The 23,007-nt window shown below is 44.7% G+C and overlaps 1 protein-coding gene across 3 annotated transcripts in view; it reads right to left on the minus strand.

The window, feature by feature from the left end:
- PRKCQ (protein kinase C theta) overlaps positions 1-23,007 on the minus strand; it is a 65,225-nt gene that overhangs the window by 35,434 nt on the left and 6,784 nt on the right. For 2 of the 3 annotated variants that reach the window (XM_014285790.3, XM_055712162.1), the window contains exons 2-7: positions 10,927-11,081; positions 10,679-10,833; positions 9,405-9,530; positions 3,835-4,034; positions 1,993-2,053; positions 134-296 (exon numbers count right to left, since the gene is read on the minus strand). In XM_014285790.3, coding sequence (XP_014141265.1) covers positions 134-296; positions 1,993-2,053; positions 3,835-4,034; positions 9,405-9,522 — 542 coding nt within the window. In that variant the 5' untranslated portion in view covers positions 9,523-9,530; positions 10,679-10,833; positions 10,927-11,081. The remainder of the gene's footprint in view (positions 1-133; positions 297-1,992; positions 2,054-3,834; positions 4,035-9,404; positions 9,531-10,678; positions 10,834-10,926; positions 11,082-23,007) is intronic. The other variant, XM_055712161.1, reaches the window with a different exon arrangement.

Genomic DNA, 23,007 nt, shown 5'->3' on the forward strand with positions numbered 1-23,007 from the left:
CAAGACCATCAAGTCCCACTGTAAACCTAACACTGCCAAGCCCACCACTCAGCTGTGTCCCTAAGCACCATGTTTACAGAAGAACTGCTCCCTAGAGTTAAAAGGAGGAAAAAGCAGATCTGTTTTCATTTACCATACAAACTCATGACAGACAGAGCAGAAGGTGGGTTGTGGAAAGAACGTGGCCGTGAACTCATGACACTTGACATTATGGATTTTGGCCTGTTTGATGGCCCCCCTGCGCTGATGCAAGGAGAAGAAGCCTTCATTCTCACAGTCAGCCAGGTCCTTTGCATCTGGGGGAAAGGGAACAGAAGATGTATTAGGGTACTCTGTCCGGATCAGGCACCTTGAGAAAATGCAGCTTCCAAAATACTAAGTGACTGAAGCTAATGATTCACTCATTTGTATTAATATTTTTAAGAAATACCATTTCTGAAACCCACACAAGACTTGTTTCGACATTTTTTTATCTACCATTCCTACAAGGACAATAAACTTTAAACTTGGGACTCTGAGCTCCCTTGAATATTCATAATGCTCCCTTTGAAATGTAGACCAGAAATTTCCCAAGGAGAGATACTCTGCAGTTAAACATAAAATTCTGACTTTTTATAGCACTGAAGATCCATGCCCTAAAAAAGATGAAATTACATAAAAGTTACTAATTATCTATATATGCACACAAACACACACGTGTGTGTGTATATATATGTAGGTATTTAACAGAGTCCTTTATGTGTGCATGTATATGTGAGTAAGCACATATGTATGTTCCTAGGATGGTCTTATTTTTCCAAGCCAACAATTGCTTTGCTGTTTGCTGTGTCCATGCCATTATTCACAGTTCACATTCAAACTTTTTGGAACAGCAAATAAACCAATTTTGACTACACATGTGCACTTACATATGGGCCTGTGTCTACAAATCTAGATATGCATGTAATATCTCACTCTGTTTTCCTTTCCTCATGCATTACACAAGTTACATGGGTATTGTGTGGAAACTGGCCCCCTGTGTGATATGATGTTGATCTTGGTATTTGTAATAAAAACACAACTTGCATTTTCTATGCTTTGGCCTCTCTGATGTCTTATAACATACAAGGAGGCAACAATAGACTATTCTATAGTAAACATAGGAATGGATGGAGAAAATATAAGTATGGACATGTTATTAGCTGCTTTCAGTACTTTTATGCTTCTGTAAATGGAAGGTCCTTCTAGATAACTGCACCTTATAGCTTCATCCCGCACCTGAGGGTGCGAGAATTTCAGCATCAGACTGAAAAATAAGACTGAGCATTTGGAATGCAACCCAGTTTCTTCAACAAAGCAAAATGCATTTCACATAGCCATCAAACTCTGCAGGTGGGATTTAATTTCCAGTGGAGACACATAAGTGACAGTGTGTCCCCTGACCAGGGTGACTAAGTTGCTGCCACCTCCCTGGAGGTCTAGCTGGGGCAGACAATGGAGCCTAGGGAATGACTCAGCTGACCTTGCAGCAGAAACCTGCATTTGATCAGCTGGATCACTCTGTAGGCTATTTTCCTGTTTTGCTTAGATTGCTCTTGGTCTTAAAAGCCTAACTAACAAGTATACTTAGGTGCTGTCAACCACAAATTGTACCCCAGCCTTTACATCAGCACTACAATGCACACCACAGCACTTACATATGTACATACAAGTAGGATGATTTCAGGGCGAGCTGGCTCCTTATATCTGTTGTCTTGACTCATGTAATGAGAAAATCTACCACTTTAGTGGTAAAATGGACAAAACTCTGCCTTGAAAATCACAAAGGAACAGTAAATCTTCACCCCCACCATATAATAAAAATTGCTTCTCTGGAGTGTTCCTTCCAAACCCTTATGATAGTTCCTATGAATAAATCAGTAACAGCACAGGTAACTGCTTGAAGTGAAGCCACCGTATCTGCCCCACATACCCAGAAATCACGTCTATCAATTAACAAACAAAATCACTTGCCACTGATTTCCAGGAAGTATCTTGCATTCATCAGCATTCGCCCTTGAGGTTTCAGTTCTAGCTGGTTAAGTGAAAAACAAGAAAAAAAGACCAATGCCATCATTAAACAGCCATTCAAAGAAACAAAGTTCGTTTCAGATGACTCAAGCTATCCCCTTTTCCCAGTGGGAACTGATGAACGCCAATGAATGTTAACTTTTGGGTTGCTCCTACCTGTGTGGGCAACAAGGCAGGGCAGGAGCAGCTACTGAAAGAAGAGGTTAGATCACCTCTTAGCAAACATTTGGAGTGGCATGGTAGCAGGAATAAATGTGACTAAACCACAGCAGCTGTAGGTAGGATTTTAGACACCAGCACTACCTATACAGAAAACATGTTCCCAGTGGATCCTGCAAAGGGGGAAGCAGGAGCACTTTAAAAAAAAAAAAAAAGCTAACTTTAGCCAAGTACTTAAAAGATGCTGAAATCTTTTAGACACTTGGTCCTGGAAGTCTAACTGCCATTACAGTAAATGTGAGTGATGCTACCAGCTTACTCAGACATTTTTTGGGCCTTCCCACTGGACATGGCAATTCACAACTCACTGAACCTCTGTCCATAGGTGCCTTTGTAGATCTGGATCCACATACTTAGGCACAAGAGGACCTACATTTAAGGATTTCTTCAGCCTGAGAGCTACAACAGTGCCTTCCCATCCACCCCCAGCACAGCCCGAGCAAGGTTACCTCGCTGCCTTCCTGTTGAAAGTGTCCTGTGAGAAAAAAACGCTATTCTCTCTCCTCACGCCCCTTGCAGGAGGTGCTATCCAGGACCACCCTCCCCAGGCTGTAACTTGTGTTGGGGGAGTGAGTGCAGAGGAGACCTCAGGAGCTGCTGCCAGGCTGGGACACAGCAGGACCAGGGTCTCCCAACTCCACTTGACCTCAGGGCTGTTACCTTTGCTGCTCGTCACCTACGACCCCCCTTCCTCCTCACCAGGCTTCTGCCTCTCATGGCTCTGAAGCCTGAGGATGGAGCCATGCTGAGCAGAGACTTCTGGTTCTCAATTCTAGCTCTAAGCACCTCCGTTCCTCCAAGTTACATGTTAAATGTGCAAACCTCTACTAAATCTCACTCTTAGGTCTTGTGACCAAGGCATTTTTGACTTCTCTACTCTCTGTTTAACCCAAGCAGCTTAGCCTGAGAACTGGCAAGAGATATAAACCAGAAAAAATATCCAGGAAATCAGTTTCTCTCCAAATGTTTTTCCACCTGATGGTTATCCATGGCATGGCTGCTGAATACTACATGTTAAAGACTATTATCAAGAACTTTCTTACTTGGACTACCAGGGAACACAACCTTACACTTAGCATCCTTATGAAGACTGTTACTTCAAATTTACTCCACTACAACTCCAGAGATTTTAAAGGAGTTCCTCCAACTTAACTCCGATGTCAGGCAGCTGTAAATCAGTTACTTGACATTAGATTAAATTTTTAAAGCTGTTTCCCTAGAGCACATAAAATAATTCACATTTATCCACTCATTTGTCCCCACTGCGTTTCCTAATCAAAGATGAGTGTGTGGGCATGGCTCACCTCAACCAGAACCCTTGCTAACAGAGGGCATGTTTCAATTTAACAGCAGCAGATAATGTAAATGTGCCACTTTTTTTTTTTTCCTGACATGTGTGGAAGTCTTTAAGTCATACCCAAGTAGACTCAAAACATTATTCCTTGGATGGCAGCCAGCTCCTACTGCCCTGCTAGTTACCATCACAGCCTGACATGGACACAAGCCATTCTCCCACCCCACAGCAGCTCCCCACCGTACCCGACAAGAGGAGATAATGATGCTCACCCACATCTCCGTCTTCCCGTTGCTCTTTTTGCACCTCTCCGCCAGCACCTTGAGTTCCACTGTGGTCTCTGAAACCATTTCAGCACTCTTGTCCTTGACAATGATGTGCATGACCCTGCCGTTGTTGATATGGGCATCAAAAGTGCTGTTCCAGGGTGGGTACATGGTGGGCTTCTTCTGCACGTACACTTGGCCATTTTCTGTCAACAAGAAGGCGTCTGGATTAAGGGGACTTGCTTCTCATCTGCACTAAGGTCACCACTCTACAGTCCCCGAGACAGATCTGTGTTATTTACTCACTTTAATGTCTCTCTCTTGGACCATGTTAGAGTGTCATAGGAGGTTGCTATGTGAAGTGAAACCTAGGATAGGATTTGCCTCACTTCACTTTAGGGGTCTGCGATGTGTATGTCCATATCTGAGCTGTCTGAACATTGGCTCCATTCAGAGTCAGTGAAAAGAGTATCATCAGTATAAATCAATGGAGTTAGGGTGCGTTCATTTGACCAAATACAGACATCTACCTTAGAAAAGATAATTTCCATCTTTGACTCCATTAACTCTATGAGGTAGACCTTGAATGTGGACTCTGACACCACAGATACGCACTTCTAATCAGGTGAATTTCATCACAGATACCCAGCTACGTGTCATCATCTTTCCCATGCCAAATGAGGACAGGTTTGCTTTAGTGCCCCAAAAGCTGGGTGCACTTTGTGGTTAGGGTTCCGCTGGAGTGCATGTCCAGTCAGTTGCTACATCTCAGCTAGCTCAGGGATGTTAATACATGAACTATCTTGCAGACCTGCAACCACATCCACAGTGACAGAGCAACAACAGAGCAAACCTTTCCTGCTCTTCTTCCTCATGCATTAATTCCTCTTCTTTCACAGCAGACACATCTCAAAATGGTGATGGGTAAAAAAAGGGCATGTCTGAGGCTTAGTGTTAGCTTGCAGAGAGTTTTCTGTAGTTAGTTCTCTCTGAAAAAAAGTCTCAGCCAGTTTTATTTATTTCATACAGCCCACGTTATTTCATAGAGCCCTGTAAAAGGCTTAGACTCTCACTCAAGGTAAATTCTATTTCACAGTTACCCTCTGCAAATTTTCAACCCATCAAACACCAAAGCTGGAGGAATAAGAGAATGAAAAGCAGTAATGTGAGCAGCAGACCTGCAGCTCCTGTCTCCCAAAGACTCTGCTCCTACTTCTAATGATCCCAGCCTTTCCCTCATCCCACCCAGCTGGAAAAGCACATGCACTTGATAGCCTGGAACATGACACTTGTTGGAGAAAATCTTGGGATGGAAGGACTAATTCAGGTTTTTTCCCTCAGGTGAGTTTTGATTTACATAGGCAGGAACTCCAGGATTTCTGAGGCTTGTACCACACTTTCAGGATGGATTAAAACTGGTAAAGCAGCTCCAAAGATTTTGGAGGCAGGAGAGAAGGAGAAAAAAAAAAGTGATTCCTGATTGTGTAATATCCACTTCAGGAAATGAGAGGATGTTTACTGGGGAAAGAACAAATATCAGGGCTGTGAGATTATAAGAAAAATCTTCCTCCACCAGCCTGTACGCTGAAGAAATGACTGCCAGAGCCACTATATAAACTATACTCACTGAATAGATTTAGGTTGAGAAAGTAGTTTCCTAAGGAGCGGCATGCAGGATCCTGCAATCAGTACTGACCTGCTGAAATTTCACTCTGTGACCCAACCGCTGGCTCTCGCAAAGAAGTTTTGCATTTGGTTCAATCACATAAACTTGATTTAAGCCGTGGGATGCTCTTGCTGTCAGCACTGTTCTGCATGGCAAAACTGAGCGGACATCACCCCTGCAGCATAAAACCACTTCTCAACCTTGTCCTGCCTGGCATGACAAGTGGTTCTGCAGGTAGATTTTAGGTTCAAATTCAGTTTCCTCAAAGTTTAGATAGAGCATCTCAACCTAAGACGCACCCGTCTCTATCAGTTAGGCGCGGCTGACATTTCACATATGCAGATTTAGGCAATCATATACCGAACCCATTGTCTGCAGGCTTCATTCATTCCCATCAAGCCTGCAAATACATATTCAATGTATTCTTTCAACAAAAGCAGTCAACATCAGACATAAAAATGAAACATAAACCTCCCAGCATCACTGAGAACAGAAACCCCAGTAAGGACCATTATTCCTTTGCTACACCAGTGAAACTCTACTTATGTGAAACACAGCACTTGCAAAACAAGTGCTTTTGTTTGCACTGCATTCCAAAACATGAGGCTTAAATAAACAAACCCTGGAATGTGAATGAACTGGCCAATATATGGGATCAGACAGTTACCCCTGGCGCATCCCCGCTGACGTCTGTGGAATTCTGCCAGGGATTAATCTAACCCTGGGTTCCTGAAAAATAAAATAGCATCTGTCTTTCTCCGGCAGCAGCTTCCACTGTAGCTGGGAGCACTTTTCCTGGAGGCTTGCTGAGTTCAAACATGGAGCAGGATATTTCACGAAGCAAATGTCACCAAGACAGGTGGTAAAATGGCACTGGGCCAGGTGGCTTGTGAAGGCAGAAGCTACTTTTAAAGGGCAGATTTTTTTATACCTCAGAGGCACCTATGGTTTCTGAAATGTTTTGTCATCAGTAATAAATTGCTACAACACTTCGAACTGTACAGTTCTGTGGGGTTGTTTAGTTTTTTAAAAGGTTGTATCATAAAATACCAGGGTCCCTTTTACAAAATAACCAAGTGGAAAAAGCAAAAAGGCTTCCCAGAATCTTTCCTGAGCTTCTAAAATTCTGAAATTTCCTGAGAATTCTGAAATTCAAGGGTGGTCTTGTGACTTCCTTGCGTCCCCAGATGATGTGCATTACTCCCAGACCCCTGGGGACCTCTGTCCCAATGACTTATTCATCACAGCTGGTCGACAAGGGACAGACTCTGGCATGAACCCAAAGTCAGAGTCAAACTCTGGTTTTTTGGGCACCAAACACATTTGTCATCTACCACTGCTCTGTTTGCAAAAAAAACCCCACAACAACCAACCAAAATCCAAACAGAACAAAAACCCCCTCACTCTTTGCTAATACTAAATATGGTATAGATCTGGTCCATAATAGGACATTGCAAAACTCAGAGCAGAGTCATCTACCAAACCAGTTCCAGCACAGGGCTTGCGGGGATTTGGGACTGGATATATCCTGGATTCAGCTCTGGGTTTAGGCATGTCCTGCCCTGCATTCTGCGCTCACCACTATACAGCAACTATTTGTCCTGAAGAAATCTGAATGGTCATGTGTCAGCACATGAGGCAGGGAGTCATCTCTTACCAGCAGTGCAGCTGATCCACTCCTACTCCTTGGACATGCCACTTTAGCCAAAATTTGCATATCAGGGTACCAATATATATATTTTTGTAATCCCATTATCATTGAGTAGCTAGTGCTTTGTGAAACCAGGGAGCTGGGGAGCAAACTATGATCAAAATAATCACAAAGCAGGGATGCAGCTATTTCAAATACATTCAGCTAATATTTGTCCTAAGACCTTTTTGTCTTCCCTATGCCTGTTTGAGCATGATAGCTCCTTGCGATGGTCATGCTGAGAGCATTTCTGGCATTTAGAGTCAGGCTCATCTCACTGAGCATCAGATGTGTAGCTCTGACTGGACTGTCTAAACTGCCCTTGGAGTCAACGGAGACCACCGGGCTTTTCTCGGGTGTAATTCATCAGACCCATTATGGATGTCTTCCTCAAGATGAGATGAATCCCACCACATACATCCATCAGAACCATTATGGATGTCTTCCTCGAGGTGAATCCCACCATGGAAATCCCTGTTTGTTCTCCTGGGATATAATGCAAGGGTAGCTGACTTGCTCAGATATCAATATCCTTGCAGAAGACTGGATTCGTAGGGGAGATGGATCCCACCGTGGCCTCACCTTGACTGAGTCACCTTAAGGTAAAGTTAGCCATCAACACATTTAAACACCCTCCACTGGCACTGGATTAACATCTCCCAAGGGTGGTTTCAACCCACCCTAAGAGGGGTGTCTGAGGTGAACCAGTCTCAGGAGGTTCCTGCTGTTTCCACCGACAGGACGAGGAGCTCCCCTGGCCGCTCCACCATGCCCGCAGCAATAGCTAGTCAAGTGCAATTACACCCCCGCAAACAAAAACCTTCTAACAGTAGGATGTCATTTCTCCTATACTCAGTCCTCAGTAATGGAGAAAAATTCTCCCAAACACACTTTTTTATTTCTTGTTGTAAAGGTATTATAATTATTACTGACTCCCAGGAGCACAAAAATTATATCCCTTTGTACTTCTGTGTTAGTCAGAAGCCAGAAAATGCTTTCAGCCCTGTGTAAGATAAATAAATATAGGTCTGTTCTGACCAAATTGATTTTATTCACTTTTGAACTGACAGAGACTTCAATTTGAGTTATGGCTTTCAGAGGCCACATTAAAGCCAAGCCCTGTGCAGAGCTGAAATGGGACATATTTTCAGCAAAAAGTGAGATCTTAGGGATATCTTGTCATGTAGCATTTTCTTTCCTTTTGAATTTACCAGTCACTGCATCTTCCATAATAAAGTATCATTTAAGCCAAGGTAAAGTTCAACGTGATAAATGTTGACTCTTAAAAACCAAGCAAACAAACAAAAAACCCCCGTGAAATACAGACTTCTTTTAAAATTCTAAAATTTCTTTTTTCAAACTACTTTAACATCTTCCATTTAGAGTCATGAGGATTCTCAAGCTATAAAAAGTGATTTTTGAGTTAATTTTTTAAGAATCACAGCAGTCAAGTTAGGAATTTATCAAAAATTTAAGATAACTAACAGCCAATATGAGGAATTCCCTAACACCGAAGTTCTTGATCTTCGTGACCGTTGAAAAGCAGAACTGGAGAACTTGCCATCCTCTCACTGGGACTATTTTCATGCACAGGACATATAAGAAACTACTTCCCAATGAGCACTCATCAGCGTTGTTCTATCAGGAAAAGTGCGCAACAATCCATATACCCAGACACAGAAAGCAGCTTAGCAGAAGGTTTCACTTTCAGACATTTCACATAGCACAGCAATTACGCAGAGTAATTAACTCTCTGCAAACACTGGGGCTGTTAGAGAGCTATGTTTTTTAAACGATGGAAGTTGCTGGACCTGTCAGTTCTTCAGAAAAATGTGATAAAGAAAGACAGCCCTCCCAGGATATTTCTAGGACACCCAGATTTCATCTGCCTGGAGTCCTGCTGACAAACCAGCAACTGCTTTTAGGAAAGTGAAACCGAATACAGCTCAGCTCATCTGCTCTGCCACATGCTGGGACCTGGAATTCAGCTGATAATAACCTCAAATTGAAGGCACAGATTTGTTTGACACCATCTTCAAAGCAAATTGTCTTGCAGGTCATGCCAAACCCAAACTTGCACCGCACTGAGACACAAAAAAGCACTTTGCAAACCCTTGTAAAGGTTTATTGGTGTGCTCGATACACACCAGGAACGACACAGTAAAGGCATACACACGTCTTATAAAAGTTTACACATGTATTTAACAGCTCCCCACTTACCTGACTCCACGGCTTCTTTAACCATCACAGCACAGTACGGGTTAATCACCTCCCCCTGGGATGGCAGGTAAGGGCCACTGTCATAGTTGGATAAACCAATACGCAGAAAGGGAGACATGACAAGTCCTGCGTCAAACAAAAGACAGGCGATACTTGGGAAGAGTCTAAAAATTCCCTCGGTTTTAACCAGCCTCTTATCTCCGTGGGCCAGGGGCACGCCGGCCGTTAGCTGTCCATCCGACTGGAGACTCTCCGGCTTCCTCCACTGCCTAGTGAGATGACAGACTGACCCAGTGCCACTTAACGTGCGTAAGGTAGCGTAACCCAGCTGTCCACTTAACTCGTCATGTAGCTGAGCTCACCGTGGGGCTGGAAAGACCCACAACAGCAGTTTTGGGTACTGGTGACGTGACACCAGCTGTCAGGAACAAGAATGAGAATACGCAGCAGTCAAATCGGGACCTTCTCAGATAGGATAACCTCTGCCATAACTTATATTGAGTCACGCGTTCAAGATCCCAAATGCGATGAGAATAGAAAGGGTTTTGGGAACACAAGGTTGTTGGAAGCCTGCAAGCTGAACATGAAACTGTGAAATAACTGTGTACTATTTATATACAGCATGGAAATGATCTTGGGTGTTCCACTGCCTGGATGCTGACCCATATTCACCAGTGAAGCTATAAAGAGAAAATTCAGCTCGTATGAACCACCCTGTGTAGACAGTAAAGCAAGGAGAAAACAAAAGGGATCTCAGGATAATTTTAAGCAGCTGAAAACAGAAACATATAAAATCAAGATGCCAGAAAATAGAACAAAGCCTTTAGGTTCGTCTTCTCTGTAGGCTTTCAGAGTTCCAGAGAAAAGGCTTAATGAAACCAGAAATTATTAACTGGTGCCCATCATTGTGCCATCTGGGCCCAAGGACTGGGATTTACCCCCCAACTTTTGTGTCAACTTCTAAGCTTGTCATTCCTGGCTCCCCTTCTAGTCAAAGGGGAGCAAGAGGCGCTCTGAACTCGGCTGCTGATGTCTATGTCTTGGACCACCCCAGTTAAAAGGCATGAGCTCTATCACCAGCTGTTACCTGCCTAATATATTGACAGCAATATATTGTTTAACTACAAAAGCAAAAAGTTGAATGATTTGTGGTGTGGGATGCAGCCCAAGCCCCTTCTCCTTTTTACACATAAAATGCTCTATCCCAAGAGCAGCTTCTCTAGCCTCACACAGAAGAAGATCCAGATTCTTTGCTGGGAATGGGGTTTTCTTACCTGTAAATGGTATTTTCCTGACAGACAAGTTCAGTCTCTGGCAAGAGGGGCTTCTCTTCTCATCACAGTTGTGGACAACATGGAAAGGGTTCTCTCAGCTGAAAGAATGAGGATAACTGCACCTCTGGCCGGGCTGATTTTAAAACTTGGACTCTCTGTTCAAGAAGACAGGAGGCAAGACCATCAGGGAGAGAGGAAAACTTGAGAAACAAAGACACAGCCCTTTGCTTGAGCATCTTCTTTCTTACCCAGCAGTGTGGAGTGGTGAGTTTCCATCAGCCCCCTGTGCAAAAGTCTAGGGCGGCTGTAAAACTCAGGACAACTTTCTGTTAGCGCGTGGCCAGGTCACAGCAAGTTGTTGTTTTGCTTCTGTCCTGGATATGGTGAGATCTTCTCCTTCTTTCTGTTTTATGAAATTAAGAGAAACAGCTACAGTTAGCACTGGGACTGAAACAGCAAATGTTCTGGCCCAAATATTCACAAGTACTGAGCACTCACACTGCAACACTTTCTTGACACTTTGGCAAACAGATGGCCCATGCAGCCAACTGCAGCTATTCCCTGAGAGAGATTTCAGTAGGGGAGGCTTCCCAGGAGGTTTTCCTAAATTTGTGACCCTACATAAGGACAGTCTATACAATGGACAGCATAAGAAGACTCTCCTTCCCATTTGAGCTCCTGGGTAGCCTAGCTAACAGCTGGGATGAGCTGTCAGGAAAACAACAAAGAATCATAAACCCTCTTGGATACTGCACTTAGAAGAAAACCATTGAGTTTCTGGGGAAGACAGAATAGGATAGGAAGAGAGAAAAAAATCCTGTGACATGTCTACCGTGTATCCCTAGGAATGCACAGATCATTGGGCCACCAGCAGCATCAGACCTCCTCTGAAGACTGTCCAAGGACATCTGCAAGTGGCACTGCCCTCAGCTGGGAAAACTTCAGGGCATCTGCAGTTTTACAGAAGCTAGTGGGGAAAGCAAAGCACCACCTGGGGCTGCATGCAGATTAGGATGATCCTGTTCTCTTCTGAATGAGAGCAGCATCTCTCTGAAGGATTTTTCAGAAATACATTAGCCACAAGCCTGATGAACTTGCTGTGGAAAGCCACTTGCATTTAGATATTGAAGCATAGGTACCTCTGTAAGGAGGGGCATTTGTGGCACTGCACAACAGTACAGTGAATGGTTTATGTGTGGTCCATGGAAAAAAAAGGTTAAAATTTCTGGCTGGACTGACAGAAGCAGAGAAAGCTGATCAAATTAAGTAGGCAAAAAATCTCTTTAAGATGAAGAAATATATGTATATGTATTTCCCCCACTGTTTGATCAACTATTTCAAAAAATAAGAAGCTTGCCTTATCGAAAGACTAAGGGTCTCCGGCAGCAGAAGGGAAATCCAAGTAGTTGCATGTTCTGTCTGCATAATGGAGCATCAGTGTGGAAAGCTAACAAGAGCCAAAGACTATGACCAACAGTCAAAACACCTGCATCGTGCTTCTGTGTCAACGGAGATGTATTCTCTTCGCCTCTACCATGCTACACTAATAGTTCTGGTGACTGCTGGGCAAGAGAAAATTAAGTATCCTCTTCCAAATCCCCAATTCCCACACCTTTGGCTTTAAGAAGCTATTTTTCCATGGGTAGGAGCAGGAGGAAATTCAGGGAGGGCTGTAAGCACTCCCTTACCAGGACTTTCAAAACTAACCTTTAAAAACTCAGAGTGCTAGCCAGAATTACTAGTCAACATGTTGAACATCTAAGAACATGAGTGTTGCTAAAGGAAACCAAAGGTTTTTTAATGGCTCCTCAGCACTAAAATGTAGTAATACTATTGGCTCAAGTATGAAAGAAACAAAATTAGGGTTAAAACTTTGAGCCTGGCATTTATCATTTCAGTGAAACCAATGTTGTTACAACACAGTCAAAACTGTGAAAGCATCTTGTCCTGCTAAATACTCACATCACTGCTCCAAAAATCAGTGGCTGGGTGTGCTACAAGACAGCTCTTCAGGTCTGTGGATCTGTACCCTAAACAGTGACATTTAAAACTTTATTCCTAGCCTTAAATGCTGGACAACCCCTCCCTCCCCGCCAGTGCAATACTTCATTTTAGCTCTGTGCAATCAAGCACTTCACGGACTTGTTTCCCAGAGGGGTTGTGGAATTGCCATCCTTGGAGATATTCAAAAGCCGTCCAGACATGGTCCTGGGCAACCAGCTCCAGGTGGCTCTGCTTGAGCAGGAGAGTTTGACAAGATGACTTCCAGAAGTCACTTCCAACCTCAACCAGCTGGTGATTCTGTGAAAACATGGATGGGACAGGTCTCACCTAACCCTAGATGTCTATAGCATCTGCATCTCCATGTGAGGCAGTTACCTGGGCTCCTGAGAGAGGAACAGAGAGAAACTGGCCCTCTCAGATCATGAGCTGGACCCATTTTAGACCCCTCTGTTAGCATGTGATGAACCTGCTTCTCTCCTTGGAGATCCAAGGGGAGTGCCTGGAGATGATCTGTTCAACCGCAGCACCTCCACTGTAGTGATCTGGTTTTGATCAGATACCTCAAGCCATTAAATTTAAAAGAATTTCCTGCATTGTAGCAGATCTAAAAGACTTACACTGGGACTTCATGTAAACCAGTCTACTGTGTGAGATGTTCTGCAGCCACCAGCAAACAGGCAAGAATTTTCTACTCAGCTGCAAAGCAACGTAGGTTTAGCACACCTGGTGCTAGCACTAGCAAATCAACAGCTGCCTGTACAAGCCTTGCAAGGGCTAGGTAAAAGCTAGCTAAAATCAGAGTTTACTGCTGTACCAGCCTCATGTGAGCACTCTGCCCTGGAGTGAATTTCTTCACCCTGTCCAATAAATCAAGGAAAATAACTGGTTTCCTGCTTCTCTCTCACTGTCTTTCCTGAAACCACTTTGGCTTTGGCCCAAACATCTGTTTTCCAGGTCATATCTCCAGCATTTGCTACTACAGGACTGCTACTTGGCTCTCATCCACAGCCGTAAACAATTAAGAAACAACACAACTCAGCTCCAGCATTGGCTCACTGTAATTGCAGCAGTTTAATTTAACACTAAGAGCAGCTGCAATGGATATGGACAATGTCTGCTTAATTTCCCAGCGGAAAGGATACTATAAGGTATCTGAAAACTAAGGATGAAATGCATCTTTCTCTAAAGGACCACCTGCAACTTCTCCTCCAATAAAACATGAAATACAGTGTCATTTGGGTTCACCAATACTGCACTCTGCTTCGCTGACACAGGGGAGCTTTGCCCACTCCGGAGAATAATGCAACATATGGAAATCATTCCCAGATGTTATTAGGAAGCAATAAACTCCTCAATATCCTTAATCAATTGTCGTTAAGGAGAGGGGAAGAAATGAGCTCCTGCTCTTAGTCAGCAGAAGAACCGTGCTGAGGATAGCTGCCTTTAGTGGGAGTTATGCTTTCGTGCTTTGCTGACTGAAAATGGATGCATGTATGATGCAGTAAAGATGGCAATTTACTGAATGAGGGCCAGCTGGGAGGGGAGAGGAAGTATTTCTAGAGTTGAGATGCTGCTTTCCTAATGTCATCAAACTCATTTTCTGGAGGTCAGAGGGAGTATTTCCAGCTCTTTCCCCTTTTTGACGCAAAACCGTGCATGCAAAATGAGTTCATAATCTGAGGATCAGCATCACTAAGAAGGAAAGGAAACAGGAGTTATAGCTGAAGGGTATGAACTTTCCTTCACTCCCTGAAAGGCATCTCCCAGCCAAAAAGGCAGGTCCTGACCTTGCAAAGATCTGTTTATATAGCTGGTGGAGACCTGTACATAAGCATAACTCAACACACCTCAGGGTCTCCCTGCAGATTTCAAGAGCAACGCTGAACACCAGCAGTGATGGCTGGAGTCCCTGTGCCTGCCCCCTGACTCCTCGTATCTCACAGACCATGCAGTAGGGAACAGGGATCTAAGTAACTCCCTTGAGTGACTTTCATTTCGGATGCCCAGGATCACATATTATTTCAATAGAGGTCAAACCAGCCTGTCCATAATGTTCAGAACCCCTCGGGGTGCCACCCAACATTTCTCACACTTTGCTTTTACAAGGAGACGGATCGGAGGAGGAGGAGGAAAAGGGGGTGAATTTGCATAGCCATTTATGTTTCCCTCCCTCATAGCCAGCCACCCATCTGCAGCATCTCACAAAGGTGGTGGAGGGAGAGGGTGCGGAAAGGCACGACCAGCAGCCTCTGATGGGATTGGTACGATACCAGACCCGTGCAACTCAAGAGCCTCCCAAAATTTCATGGAACAGCTTGATTCCAGAACATAGGGTGATGCTTTCCATGCAAACCCTTCCCCATCGCTTGCAGGCACAGAGGACCCAAGCAAAGCATTTCTTCTGCCACATAGAAATGATGCTTGCAGGCTTTGCTGGGGCCAATGGCAAGCATGGGAATGGGCATTTCTCTGGGGCATCTTGTGATGCTGTTTAGAGCAAGCTGCATGTATCGGTAACAGGACCTGGTCTCCTATATATAGCCCACAAACATAGCTGTTTGGACTCTGCTGAGTTCATGTGGTTTCCTCCTGTTTCATTTATTGTGCACAAGCCAAGACCAGAGCCTCAGCTCTATTTTCAGATCTTATATGTGATTTAGCTACAGTGGAGTTAACTCAGGCAAACAGATTTACAGCTGTGAAAGGGCTGGTATTCATCCCACTGGGGGAATTGCAGAAAATTGCTGCTGGGCATGCCAGTGCTCATTGCATACACTCACAGACTCTTGGATGGAATCTACAACCATTCAAGCATATACGTGTGTATCTGGGTCTTAAAAACAGGGGATTTGTACTTTGCTGTCCTTAGGTCTCCGCATAACAATCGCTTTAACCTGACCTAAATGCAGGCTACTTCCAAAGACACGGTTCAGCTTTCCAACCCATCCCACACTGCAGGTTCCCAACCTCTTCCAGCACAGCCTGGCACCTGTGTAGGGTCTGGGATTGGGGAGCAGATTTCTTTGAAAGCAACTCCTTTTCTTAACTTGACAAGTGAGTTTACAGTTGCATCCGTTCCCTGATCTGACTGACCCAGCACAGATACAGGGTCCTGCACTAAGCAGGAATGATGGCGTGGGGGATGGTATGCAGCAACTGCATTTTGCTTGGGATAACGAGACTGGGAAATCATAGCCTTGCTGACGGCAAAGAGATTAAGGGTGGATTCACATGAATATATGCAGACAACTGCAGCGCACATATGGACTATCACTCCAGCTCCCATCATATCCAGTGAAGTACTTGTGGGAGTGCATCCTCCCATCCTAAAGAAGACATTTAAACCAGGTTGAGACAATCCTACCCTGGAATTGCTATTTTCCCACCCCGATTACATCTACCCCAAAGATGGCCAAGATCAGTCCCACCACTGATGTTCTGACGCCCAGTGAGAAGGACCCAGACTGTAGAGTGGGATCCACGAGCAGATGCATTCATGCCTAACAGTTACGATAGCTCAGAAAGATAGCAAAATACAGCTGGGTGGGGACCCCAGAGGTCCTGCCTGGCCAGAGCCAAAACCATTTGCTCTAAAAGTCACTCTAGAAATCAAAAAAGCAGCCAGGAACACTCCTCAGCCCTTCTTAATTTGCTCATATAGAAGGAGCCAAAGTCTTATATCAAAAGGAGAATCTGTTTCAGATATGCCCTTTGTTTTCCAGTAGACAACATGAATTTACGTTCCTCTGGAAAAGCAAGACTTTAAAAGCTACAACCCTTGTTATTTCTGCAAAGAGAAGCAGAGCAGACCCACCAGATCTCTGTTTGGAATAAACCCCTCCAGGTCCTGTCCCTGAAGCTAGGTCACAACATGGGGTTTGCTCATGTTTAATGAACTTTTGTCATGCATGGTCTTGAAACAAAGCAAGCTTGCACCCTCACCTGTCCCATTGGAAAGATGCACAACTATTCAGCTTACTCTCCCTTGTAAACATATTCTTTTTTTGTGCACTTTTGGGGATCCAGATTATTAAAAGCAACTTGTCAGTTTTCTTTTATTTTTCTGGAAAGCTTCTGGTTCATTTAATTTCCTGTATCACTCCATTTCCGCAACACTTGGGCCACACAAACTCAGAAGAAATGTTTTCAAAATAATTATGCCCACTGCACGTACTTACAATTTTTAATACTAACTTCTCTTTTCAGGTTTTAGTTGTCTTCTGACTAACAAAGGCCAAACTTAAAGCGACAGCACCTGTTTTTTCAAGCACTACACACAAAATTATTTCAAAGAGCTTTTCAACGTAACGAAGGAAACAAAAATATCTTGAAGTGAGACGTAACTACAATATCTCCTTTCCTTTGGCCTCTTGTTCGTTAGCACAGCAGTTCCTGTATTTCTGTAAGATTTTGGCACTGGTTCACAGACTTCTTGCTATAGTCTTTTTGTTTGGTTTTGGTCGTCTTTTTATTTTATTTTTTTAATGACACAGGTGGAGCATGCCTCAAATACTTCACTGTCTTGTATAAGGATGGTCGTTAATGTACGGAACCTCCTGCCAGTGCCAGCATCCACACCTATATTTTATTTTCTTTCCCTTAAAAAAACCCAGGAAGATTCCCAAGGAGGGGGGCAGGGCCATAATGGGACATGTTAACATCCTTCCTTCTGCAGGCACAGTTTCATGCTTATGGTTAACAGTGTTCAGCAGTAAAGGTATTTAATGGCTTTAATCCCAAAATCTGCTGAAGGTATTTGGACCTGAATCCTGGAAATGTTGGGCTGGAAAAGAGCATTTTGCTTATTCCTCTGCTCCTGGCAGACTATGTCTACATCATCCTTGACGTATCTGCCTAGCCATCTGTCAGGAATGAAGCTTCTTGTGTGTTCGGTGTTGCCACATATTCCTCAAAAACGAGGCCAAATTTGTCACAGAGGAGCCTCAGACTGTCACCAAAGTCCACACTGGATATCCACACCTTACTTCTGTGTGACACAAAAGACTCTGGAAATCTATTTTAGCAAACTGATTTTGATCTAGGCTTGTCCTGTGTTTCTCCAGAGCCCACGCTACTATTTCAGGAGAATTAGTGTTTTCTCCCCACTCTGCAGCACTGGATGTTTCCTATCAGGCTCAGCAGACAGGAACTGCAAAGAGATGCCCGACTGCTGGATAAATGCATTTTAGGCATGCCAACAGCAGGAGCCCGGCTCTGGTCCCCAGCCACCTTCTCCTTGCCTTGCAGTCCTCCCAGTAAGTCTGCAGGAATCCACCCCCATGAGCACCTGGCTCAGCTCACACTTTGCAGTGAACAGCACCACAGATATTTCAGATAATTCAACCTTCTCCACACCCTTGCAGCTTCACGTTTATTCTGCTAAATACCTTAAAAGCAGAAATACTTCTTGTGCACAGCAGAAGCTGGCAGAGCTGCAGCTTCCGCCTTCATTCTCTGCTCCATCAGTCTTTGCTGCCGTGGCTTCACCAACACCACCACTAAATTTTTGTTTGTTCATTTGCTTTTGTTTCCATCAATCTCAGGGCTCCCTTCTCGCCAACACCATCACAACACCATCCTCTGTGTCTTTCCCACTCCCAGTGCCTCTGGACTCCAGCCACCTCCTTAAACAAACTCTATCATTCCCTCTTCCTCAGTCATACTAGAGCTCAATTTAAAACTACACTTCTATTTAAATAAAGAAGCTCTGGCTCCAGTTAGGCCAAAAGCCCCCTTCCCACTTACAGTTTGGTGTCCTGTTCTCAGAGCCTCAGGTGGGGTCCTGAGAGACCTTCCAGTTCTATCCCTTTGTATCTTACCACTTCACTTACCATGTAGCCTCCATCAGCTCTATGAGAGGTCATTTGTCCACCAGTTTCTTTCTGTGCTTCTGCCCTTAGTTATCTCCCTGACTGGGCGGTGGGTGGCAGATATAGGACACACAGTGGGTGGAAGAATAAAATACAAAACACAAATAAATTTTACTGTAGCCCAAAGTGCTGAGAATCAGATTTTTTGATTTTTTGTTGTTGTTGTTTTGGTTTCATTTGGTGTTCTTCTTTCATATCACCTTCTGGCTGCTGAAGAAAACTGTCACAACACTCTCCAAACTAGCCAGCTGCAACAAGGTCTTTTACTGTCTCATACCAACATACTCTTCATGCCAGTCCCTCTGCTGCCTTCTCCTAGTCGCTCCTCATCCAGGAAACATGCTCTCTCTCTCTTCTTCCTCGGCTGCTCTCTCTTCATTGGCTCTCAACCACTTAACAGAACCAGCCACACCTGCACCTTATCTACATCAGCCAGCCCACCGCCCCTGAAGCCAGCCCACAGCTGTAAATTATCAATGCTAATTAACCCAGCTTCGTTCCTCTACAGAAAACCTCTATGGGTTCGTCTTCACACTGCATGAAAAGCTAAGTCATGATCATACAGGCAACGCTCTCTTCTCCTCAATACTCAGTGTTTTCCCTACTATTTAGCCTTGGCTTACACTGTTCCCTGAGCCCAGGAGGTAGCACAGAGCCTCACATAAGGCAAATGAATGTTCAGTCCATCGGACACTAGCTATCTCAATAGGACTGTAGCTCACAGTCCCTAGGAACCACGCAAGGTTCTCCTCAGCATCACCCTCCCAGCTGGGCTGCGCAATGCCAAGCATGAGGAAGATGTGCTGCCCCTCCTGCACACGCCACCGGCCAGAGAAAAGCTCAGTGACATGCTCCAATATCCAGGTGCAATGGTGCTGGTAGTCTCAGTGCACTCACTAAATCCCAAGCAGGGACTAGCTCAAAAGCTGTGTCCCTGCTGTATGATAGTGTGAGTCACAGCCATAGCAGCGTCTGTGAAGATGCACCAGATCATTGTTTATTTAAGACAAATGAGGCCCCGTTTGCTATGATCAGAAAAGGAAGGGGTGACCATAGAAATCAAGGCAGTGCTTTGCTCTAGAGATGGCAAAGGTTATATCCAGTTACCACCCCTTCCTCACCACTCCCCAAAGGAAGAAAGTATCTCTTCCTGAGGTGATGACATAGCTGTTGTCTAATGCAGAACTGCAGAGCCAGAGGGGCTGTGCAAGTGGAAATGTACCGTGAAGAGGCATATTGTTGGCTACCAGGACTTCAGCAAGCACACAGGGCAGTCCCTGAAAGGCCTGAGTTCAGAGGCTGACATCAGCACTGTGGTCCAAAGCTCGCTCAACTAACAACCCATCCCCCTTGTCTACCACACCACTGCCCCCTGCTCACCCCTCACCCACCACCGCGGCTTCACTCAGCACAATTAACAAGAGAGGTCCATGAGCATATGCGGCTGTAGCTCCTGATGCTTCCGCTGCCAGGGTCCTCTGCCCAAAAGGGATCACAGTCCCCAGAGACCGCCCTATGGCAACTTCTCCCACAGGGATATGGGCCCATCTACTGATCCTGACACATGGGGGTTCCCCTTCCCTCGCCTCTCTGCCCAAACCAACCAATACACAGCTAAGGTTCCTGACACCTAACTTCAGAAATCCACTCTGCAACCTACACCGTATACAACTGCATACGGACTGTTCACCCCAAGCCCCCTTCATAAACATCAGAAAGAAGGAGATTTGCTGGGCGTTTGATGTCCATTCCCTCCGTGTGGCTGACAGAAATGGTGCCCTCAGACGCCTCTTTCCCCCCACCGCCAACAGAGCCCCAGCAGCTAGTTCAGCTGGAGTTGTTTGGCATTCAGGCTTCTGAGACAAGAGGGGACGGCTCCTAGCTGTGCTGTCTCACCTGGCAGCAGTTAAGCAAATTCAGAGATCAGCTTACAGGTCTTCATCTGCCTCAAGAACCAAATGAACCAACACATGTGTTACAGAGAGAGACCAATAAGCTGAGTACGCAAGGATGGTCTACAGCTTTGCATAAGCACTCTGAACCAAAACTCACTGAAACCTTTATTTTACTTTCTATGGGGTTTGAATCTGGTCAATAAATAAGGCAGAAGGGCACTGCTAATAACTAGGAACTAGAAAAACTGACATAAGCAGTGTAACTGAATTCTCTAATGATGAGATTTGGTAAAAGCACCATTCTTCCCGCTTTCACTAGAAAACACATTGCAGAGAACCACCTTGCTTTGATGGCTGGGGGCAGGGGGAAACAGAACTGTTTTCAGGAGACCTTCTCTACCTTATTTGCTCAAATGTTTTAATAATAATATCTATAGTTGCTCTGACAAACACCCTCCCCTTGTACATGGGGGAGGAGGGGACAGGGGAGGTGAAAATGAAAGCTGGAGGATGCACATTCTTTACTATTTCACCAATGGTATAAATCAAAACATAAATAGCAAGTGTTACTGCAGGGGTGGGAGGGGAAAACCTGGGTAAATTCAGCTCTTAACATGTGCACGGCCCTTGAAGACAAATAACGGTGACTCCCACATCAGCATTTGTCTCTCTGGTTTCCGTGGATAAGTAGGGTACGACCTTGTCTAAATCCCATCCACAAGCCAGAACAAATCTCTATAAGCCTCAGCTGCTCTTTCTGTTCTCAACATATCAGACCCAAAATGCCTCCTCTTTCATCGGGCAGATTCTTCCCCCACTGCAGCTATCCCTGACTTGCACTGCTGATTTACATCGGAAGAGGAGCAGGCTCATCAGCTCATAGAAACTCCTCAGCAAAATCAAATGACCACATCAAAAACCTCCTCAGAAGAAAAGGCTTGGATCCAGCTGAAAAATTAATCACGTGCATGTTTAGTTGTGAAGCAAAATAGAAGGTAAGTTTCTGCTCCCAGTGCACTTGCAGAAGTCTGGAGCAAGGTTCATGGGGATTTTTGATGCTAGGTGACCCCAAAGCTAGGCCTCTTTGCTAATGTGACAGCCATTCTGTTGCTAGCTGTGGTGGCCCTGAGCATCTCTGTAGATTGTTATCTGCTATTTGCAACATCACGGGGTCATTAAAAGACCAAGCTGAATTAGGACTTCACTTTTGCCAAGGCAAAGCTGCAACAAGGCTACACGTTCCAGGAAAGTTACTCTAGCCTTATGTGTGTGTTTGCAGATAGTCCTGCTGCCACCAGCATTTCTCTCTTTTTTTTTTCTTTCTTTCTTTTTAAATTAAAATATAAAATTAAGGGCTTACACCTGGGTAATTTATTTAGGTTACAGGTTAAATTTGGCATCTCAGAGAGAGACATTTAGCTCACAGTGAGGCTACTGCTGCTGTGTGTTTGGTCCCAAGGACAGAGCTGGGTCCGAAGTGTTGAGTTACTGCATCAATGAGGACAGGCAGGGACAAAGTATACAACAAACCCCCCAAACCCCTTACTGTTAGTCCAAAATTAGGAGTTCATTTGTTAGAGGGGTTCTTCTCCCACAAAACCCTAGAATAACTTCCCATAACAATGAGTCAGACAAAGCCCTTACAGCCAGTCTGCTTTGGGAATACATCCTCTTTCACCCTTGATCCCTGCGGCCCCGAGATGAGCTACATGAAATCCACACTCTCAGCAAACGTGTGCATTTACAGTGGTGCCACAGCCCTTCTGCTTATCGGGATGGACTGGATTTATTTGCTTTTCCAGAAAACACACGGTGCAATGACACAGGAGGGAGGAATTGCACCTCCTGGCCTGGCTGCTCTGCAATGAAACATCCAGGTGTGATGACAGAAGAGGAATCTGCCTTTGATTAGAGCTGTTGTTCAGGTTCTAACTTGTCTGTTGTACTGTTCCTGGGTCTTTCAAATGCCTCACATTTAATCAAGGTATGACACAGCAGAGTCCAGAGGAGTCTATGGCCTCAAAGATGACTTTTTAGGGCTGTGATTTAGCTCACAACTCTTGGCCCAGCCATAGTGGTGAGGAGCGGGTGACCATGGAGAGCCATTTCTCCTCACCTTCTCTGCTGAAGTCCCAAACTTGCTATATGCAGCGTGCAAGGCCAATTCATTAGGTTCATTATCCTTTTCTGGCTACATCCCTTCCTAAGGGCAAGGGCTTACCTCCTTTCTGTCCTCTGATGGTTACGAAGGTCCTGCTAAAGCCAAACGAGGCAGCCTGACCTTGTGAAGTGATGCCAGCACTGTTGGGATCATCAGTGTGTGGCCATGCATGTCCCACATTGAGTGGATATAGATATAGAAGATACCTTCTCTGGTCCCAAAAGCAAAAGTACCTCCATCTTTTAGGTATATCTCTCTTCCTTGAAAGATCCTTGTCTGTTCTGCCTACAGGGAATGGTCCCTACCACATCCTATCACCCAAAGCCACCTGCCATGGCCCTGCTCAAATGCGCCACAGCCAGCCCTGGGTCTGTGCTGACAGTTACACCATCTTGCTGA

The sequence above is a fragment of the Falco cherrug genome, chromosome 5 (assembly GCF_023634085.1).
Source record: "Falco cherrug isolate bFalChe1 chromosome 5, bFalChe1.pri, whole genome shotgun sequence".
NCBI lineage: Eukaryota > Metazoa > Chordata > Aves > Falconiformes > Falconidae > Falco > Falco cherrug.